Genomic DNA, 7701 nt, shown 5'->3' with positions numbered 1-7701 from the left:
GTGTCGCATCGCCCATTTAACTGTCGTTGGTACAGTTGAATAATTTCGCAACTGAACTCCCGAGGGCATTCTCTTAGAACGTTTTCTTACCGCATTCTTTCTGCCACAATCACCTTTCACATACAGCTGAGGCTGAAACTTGAGTCATGCTACGCGAACGCCCCTAAAACTTTTTTTCCCCTCTTCCCCCACCCCCCCCCCCCCCCCCCCCTTCCTCTGCGCAGGTACATCCACTCGAAGGAGAAGCCGTTCAAGTGCGGCGAGTGCGGCAAGGGCTTCTGCCAGTCGCGCACCCTGGCCGTGCACCGCATCCTGCACCTGGACGACTCGCCGCACAAGTGCCCCACCTGCGGACGCAGCTTCAACCAGCGCTCCAACCTGAAGACGCACCTGCTCACGCACACCGACATCAAGCCCTACCACTGCCCGGCATGCGGCAAGGTGTTCCGCCGCAACTGCGACCTGCGCCGGCACGCGCTCACGCACACTCTGGGCATCCCCGAGGACCCGGACCTGGAGAACTCGTGCAACGAGCCGGGCTCTTCCTCCAGCGCCATCGACATCGTTGACGATGACGACGAAGACGACAGCGACCACCAACCCGCCGACATCCTGGACGTCGAGAACTGAGACGCCTCGTATCGTTTCAAGACTGACTTTTTTGCCTGCTAGCTCGGGCTGTGCGGTCGTGTGCTCCGAAGTGGACAAGGTGTTGCTATGTGCGTGTGCGACGTGGGATCGAGTGGTTTTCTTGTGCGACTTGTGGTTTCTAAGTGCAAGCGGAAGGGACAAGTTGTGCGAACGAGGTGCTCGAACCGCTCTCCAAGGTGTAGGTTTTTTTTTCGGGAAGATGTCGTCCGTGCGGCGATGTAACGACCCCGACAGAGCCAGCGCGTAGCTGAAATTTTTAGCTTACTACGCTACAAGGTCTAATAAGACGGGCCCGGAGGGTCGATACTTTCGACCTTCTGTACTACCGGTGAACTATTGACTTCGGGAGTAGTGAATTACCATGCTACGTTTCGATCAGCTATTATTGCAACTGTAGATTTCAGGCGCATCAGTTTTTACCTTTCATTTGCGAGTGAAAACGCAAACGAGGAAAAACTACCGTTAAGTGAGCCGGTCATGGGAGAGTGGTGGTCATTCAATTTTCGCGTTTGATTCCTGTCACAGACGCCATTCACATTTGAGCTAGACGATAAAGTGTGATTTAATTTGACGTAAACACGATGAGGGCTCTAGACAGCTAAATTACTCACTTCAGGAGCTGTGTCCTTTCTCGAAACTGAAGTGTCGTCTAGACAGAACGAAGTGACATGGTTCTATAGGCAAGCGCGAACAATTAATTGTTTTTGACCCTATACAAGCCACCCCAGGGGTAAAGCAGTCTTCCTTGAGCATGGAAGTACTATCGGGGACAAAAGTCTCCGGGACGCATAGCCGGGAACAAAAGCCTATAGCTCCCTTATTAGACAGTTGATCAAAGCCAAACTTGCAGAAGTGATAGTAGCACTCATGCACGACGCTAATGTGGTGCAGTAAAAGGTTTATTGCTAATGGAGGTTTAGAAGTGATAGTAGGACTCATGCACGCTAATGTGGTGCAGTAAAAGGTTTATTGTTAATGGAGGTTTAACGTCCCAAAGCAACTCAGGCTATGAGGGACGCCGTAGTGAAGGGCTCCGAAAATTTCAACCACCTGGGGTTCTTTAACATGCACTAACATCGCAGAGTACACGGGCCTCTAAAATTTCGCCTTCATCGATAATCGGCCGCCGCGGCCGGGATCGAACCCGCGTCTTTCGGGTCAGCAGCCGAACGCCAAAACCACTGAGCCACCGCGGCGGCCTGTGGTGCAGTAAAAACAGGCGTTCGTTGACAGGCGTGACACCTATGCGCCTGCATCGCTTTTCCTACGTCCTGGACACTTTTGTCCCCAATAGTATTTTGGAAGTAGTGGTAAAAAAAGCCACTTTTTTGTTTCCAAAGAACGAGGCCGGAGGGAAGGGCATGTCTTGTCCCTCAGCTGGAGTGCAATGACTGTTTGAGCGTTTCCACGCACTGAACGACTTCACCAGATGGTAGGCTACGTGTCCAACCTGCCACAGTTCTTATCAGCGAATCCTGTATATCGGTATGCCACGACAAGTCACTCGTGAAATGTAGGGCGCGAGCACCCGTTTTTTTTTTTCGTCGACTTCGGTGAAGAAGACATTTGACGAATTCTCGACCCCACCTGACGGAAACACGCTTGGACGTTCTCGCGCGCCTTGCGACACGTACACGACCGGGAAGTCGCCGCCGTGTGACCTTGCCGAACACCTCGTTCTGGAATGTTTGAGTGCGTGTGGGTGGAAGGAAAAAAAATCCAAGTGAGTTCTAGCGGGCGCAAAAGGCTTCAATGTGCTACAGTGTGTGCATCGAGTTTCGAGCTTCAGTCCTTTGCTGACTGCTTCACTGTGAAATCGGACCCGTGAGTGAACGCTGAATGCATCTTGTCCGTATCTCTGAACGTTTCTCGATGCGTTGTTGTATTTACTGGTTTTTTTTTTTGCACCCGCTGTTTTCAGAGTGGCGGTGTAGTCCCTAGGAGACGCGTATAGCTTTGTGCTTGTTGCTTGACTCCGCGGTTTTCTTGCTTTAGTTCTTTGTTTATTTCTCGCTCTGTCTCGAACGATGTGAGAGTAGCCTAGGAGCCCTGAGACATTGCGTAAGTTATTGATCAATGTATTTATAGCTCGAGTCTTCTAAGTTAGTTTCAGATAATTGCGCGACTTTGAAAGTGCAATACCAGCGTACTCACGGAAGATGAGTTATTTTTTTTTTTTACTGTTTGCAATAGAAGGAGCTGTTCGGTGAACGCTCAGTTGCCTAACGCGTGCTCATCAACCAGCTGGAAATCATGTTCAACATGTGTGCGGTTAGCATGTCTCATGGATACAGATGCTTCCTCGTATGCCAAAGAGTCCGTGGGAAGTAACGCTAAAAAAGAATCTTTTGGGTGGACTGAATGAACTGTGATTTCACGGCTTATCTTCGAGTCCGCTTATATTCCAGAGGCAACGTGTTGTCGCGTCCTTACCACAGGGGGCAAATTACATCTCAGCCAAATCGCGGTGAAACGAAGATTGAAATACAATTTTCAAGATTATCCTTCTTAGTATTCTATTATATTTTAATGCGGTTGCATTAGAAGTCTCACTGAGCCAAAAAGGCGTCGTCGGTCATAAAATTCGCCCGCTTGCTGAAGGAGAGTGACGTCACCAGGCCGGACAATGCCCAGCGGCTGGAGGGAGTGGCGTCACCAGAGAGGATAATTCCCATTGGCTGGAGGGAGTGACGTCACCGCACAAGACAATTCCCATTGGCTGGAGGGAGTGACGTCACCGGAGAGGATAATGCCAATTGGCTGGAGGGAGGTGACGTCACCGGACCGTAAGAGACGTCACTTCCGGTAAAGGCATCAACACATTGTAATGCTATCGCATTTACAATACATAATGTAATTAGGTATCCCTGTGAATACTTTTTGCTAATAAGAGCAGTGTAGTGCGACCTACTTAAGTGCCAGTTAAAGAAAATAGGATGCGCTGGTTCGACGCATATCACCATGAATGATATTTGAAGCCAAGGAAAAGCTGGTTATCGATCCCTATTGCAGGCCTCGGACCGTTAACCTAGATCGAATAACTCGTCGGGATTTAAATAGGCGGAAACACCTATCTGCGCATTCGGAACTGTGCGCCTGCTAACTGACACAGAGTGTCGAAAGTTCGCGTAATCTACATAGCTAGATCGCAAGACCACTGACCCTCCCGTGGGCACCTGTCCTGCAGACTTTACGCCGAAAATACAGCCGCGTCAATCAGACAGTCAATTTAAACAGCTTAACTAAATGTTTTCAGTTTTTCTTTTTGTTTGCTTCCCAAGCGTTGTTCGTTTAATTTGCGTTTAACATCAAGCGTAACGACGCCGCCATTAAAGAAAGTAGAAAATGCCGTAGCCTCCGACATTATCATTTATTCTTGCAGAACGACTGCCGGAATAGATTATAATAAATACGAAGACGGGAGGAATGACGGCTATTTCCAACCAGTGTCAGTCAGAGGTGTATACCATGCTTGCGCCGACAACGAGGGAAAAGGAATGCGTTTGACTTTTCCATCTCGAGAGATACCATACGAAATAGAAATGTGCAAGAAATAAGCGTCTCCAAACGAGTAGACACGTGCGCGCTACAGCCCCTTTATTTCTTTCTCCGTTTTCTAACAAGCAAATAATAAGGGCGGAAGTAATGAAGAAAGCCGCAGAAACCGGTAATCCGGCCTCTCGTTTTCTTCGCCGCTCGACGCGGGCGCACCTGGGCGCTTGCTTATAGGTGCAAACGTCAGAGGGCGCAGCGGGCGGTAGCGACGTCAAGCTGCTTGAGCAAGCACGTCGGGGTCCAGACGAGACGCGAAATAAGCTGGGGAGAGAGGAGGAGAAGACGGTTTGAGGAAGAGAGAGAGAGCCCCCACTCAGAACGCTAGTCACTTTCCATTTTCGCCGCAGTTTTCAGAGCGGACACACGTGGCGTGCCTCTTGAGAGGCCTAAGACGCCTGTCCTTCTGCCTACGTGGGTGTACGTCTCTGGGCAAATTGCGAGAGAGTCTGTGCATGACTTCGCTTCTGCTTGTCTTCGGAGAGAGGAGAGCACACAGCCTCCCGCTGAAATATCAGCTGTCATCTTTTTATTCGTTTGCTTTCAATTTATTCCGAGTGTGCACAAGGTCGAACACCATTAGAGCGACGAAAAACAAAAACATGAAAACGCCGACAGCGCCCTGTGATGGTATTGTTCAAGTGTACTGCTTTCTAGGGAGTATTTGATTAGTCGTTCGTAGTCAGTTTGTAGAGACAGCTAAGAATTGTGAGTACATTTGAGTATCATGCTATTTCTTACTTATTTTTTACTCCATGAGCGTGTGCGACAGCCCAACTGTCAACTTTTCTTGTAAACAACCTTCCTCAAGACAAATAACATCCACGAGAGATTTCCATTTTTAGCGCCGAAATAACAACTCCATTTTTTTCTCTGGAAACTTATACTGTTGTCTTTCATAATTCAGCCACCAGTACAGAAAAATTTTGGTCATGACATTGGAAACAAACATTTAGAGGTAGTGGAATAAGCGCATCAAACACAAACGTGTACAATGCACAAGAGGTAAACAATGTTCATTGGTATCCGCATAGAAACAGCAGCGTAAAAAAAAAAAGACGACGCGGAGCTCATTGCTGGTTTTCTTTCCTGCCGCGTTTTGTGAGCAAGTTAACGCTGCTATTTTATTCGTACAGTCGCGAAGCGATTAGTTCACTACATCCTCATTTTACTGCTTATTCGTGATGTCCACACTGTCAGCCTCTTGCAGAGATAAGATAAAAATAAAAAAACACGCTACCCCACCAACATACGAGTCAACGGTTTTCAGAAGAGTGGCGGATCGGGCTAGTTGGTGCACGTTTGTCATTTTTCGCAAGCGCTAAAAGAACACGGACAAAGAAGGAGCAGACGTGTTCTTTTAGCGCTTGCGAAAAAAGAGTCAACGGTGAGATAAACTAATGCAAGCGACCAGACAGATTTGAAAATGTGACTGAGTGCCGAGAGTGCAGCCACACCTCCACAAGAGAAGCGTGTGCAAAAGTACACCGCAGCTTGGCAACAGCCTGTAGCAATACAGGTGGCTCCCTCTCGTGGAGGTTCACGCAGCTTGCTCGCGCTGCAAACTCGTTTGCGGGGCGCTTACGAGGACTCTTCAGACATCCAACGACTTTTGCTGAAGATAACATTGAGTGTCGCGAAGACACCCAGCTCACGAAGCGATGGATTTTTACAAGTAACACGACGCATAAGAAAACGGTTAAACGCAAGAAATTGTGCGCAAAAGTTATCGCCTCCAAGCGGATACTTTTTCATGCTCCGAAATTTATTCGCCCAAGCTGCTCCCTAAATCCCACTCGTACAACTCCCAGTGTCACGCAGGCGTTGTGAACGACCTTCGCATTTCGCAAAATGCAGTGATCCAAGAAAAGTAAGAAATGAATGAACGGAATAAACGAAAAGGTTGAAATGGCCGCGCGATTAAGAAATTTGGAAGGTCGCTCGCTAGCTCTGATTGGGTAGCGTTGCGTTGAGAACACATTCGCATCCTTGCATATGTATGAAAGAAATTTACAGAACAGCGTGTTTGTTAGGCCTACAAGACCGCTCAAGGTCTCAACGTCAGGTCGCTCAAGGTCTCTGTATGCCTTTTAAGCCACAGTACTGCAAAAATGAAAGGCAAATACAGTAACATGTTTCCTCGTCGCCATATTAACGTGTGCTTCATTTTTTATCACAATAATGTGGTCATCATTGACACTATTAAACAATTCCTGAGATTCAGCTCGTCGCGCTAACAAAGAACTTCCAAGCAAAACAGATGCAGTTAATGGAGTGTTTTAGCTCAGCTCAGACTTACCAGCGTGAACGCATACCGGACAAGCGAGGTGCTCACAGCGCATGCGCAGTGGCACGTGTGCGCCCTCACACGGCCTTTTGGTGCATCAGGTTAACAGCCAGTGTGGTTTTCGGTGTGATAAAACTCTCTGATGATGTAGACGTCGCGCTCATACACCAGAGACCATACCTCCAACAATCTCTCTCTTGTCGCCAGGAATGCAACGAAAAATGAAGCGAAGTCAACGCACAGCCGCTCTCGTGCTGGCTATCTCGATCTATTATTGCTCGTGTTTCTCCTTTATTTTTTTTTCTCTTGCGCCTGTACATGTACGCTGTTGTTCATGCCCTCATCTCCGGGTGTTTCTGTTTGTCCGCAACAACTTGTGTAAATACACGCGAATATGTTGTCTGCACATCACCTTAACTTATAAAGGCCAAATGTTACGCATTAAAGTGAGAACGTTACAAACAAAATATCTGCGTTTGTTTCGTTCAATTCTGGCTCGCACGTTCAGCCTTGCGCCTCCCGGGGGCTTCCTCCAGACTGCATCGGAGATGAAGGTAATGCAGAAGGTAACGCAATTCTCCAGGTAACGTGGCTCGACTTGTTTTTAGGCTGGTCATCATGTTGATCGTCACACTGCTGAGCTGCAACAGTGAAACTCCATTCTGTGACGTTCTGCACCAAAGAAAACCGTAGCAGAAGACAGGCTCAAGTATAGTGTTCCTTTCTGCTTTTTCAGCAATATAATCGCTGACAGCTGTACAACAACGGTCACTCATCGGCTGTGGTACCAAAGGTGCGCATGACCTGTGGCTAAGATTTTGATTATACCTTGCCTAACAAGTGTCACAGATTACGGGCATTAGAGTTGCTAAGACACTAGGCGACGGGTAACTATGGGGCGGGAGGAGAGCGTACAGTAAGGCAGGTTTTGTACTAACGGTGTTCGTGATGACTGCTCTGCAAACGACACTAACGGACTCAGTCGGACAGGAGCGGCAGAAGCTGTTTATTTTCGAGTTGAGTGAACTGTCCATTTGCATGTGTCTGTGGCCGCGGCGGCGACAAGTATTGAGAGTAGTATATTCTGCAGCAGGGAACTACTCACTTAACTAACTTGCTCTACTGCAGGAACACTGCCTGATGAACAGTATGACAAAAATATCATCGATTTCACAATTACGCACAAGAGGCGTGCACTTACGAGGCCGGCA

The 7701-nt window shown here is 48.1% G+C and overlaps 1 protein-coding gene across 1 annotated transcript in view; it reads left to right on the top strand.

Annotated features, from left to right (window-relative positions):
* The window catches only part of LOC144098960 (uncharacterized), a 162303-nt gene extending 160794 nt beyond the window's left edge, over positions 1 to 1509 (top strand). Inside the window, exon 5 of the mRNA XM_077631949.1 lies at positions 225 to 1509. Within this exon, the coding sequence (XP_077488075.1) occupies positions 225 to 630 (406 nt within the window). The 3' untranslated portion in view covers positions 631 to 1509. The remainder of the gene's footprint in view (positions 1 to 224) is intronic.
* The last annotated feature ends 6192 nt before the right edge of the window (positions 1510 to 7701 follow it).

The sequence above is a fragment of the Amblyomma americanum genome, chromosome 7 (genome assembly GCF_052857255.1).
Source record: "Amblyomma americanum isolate KBUSLIRL-KWMA chromosome 7, ASM5285725v1, whole genome shotgun sequence".
Classification (NCBI taxonomy): domain Eukaryota; kingdom Metazoa; phylum Arthropoda; class Arachnida; order Ixodida; family Ixodidae; genus Amblyomma; species Amblyomma americanum.
Note: the sequence above shows the minus strand (reverse complement) of the source record. Positions and strands in the feature narration are given on the sequence as shown.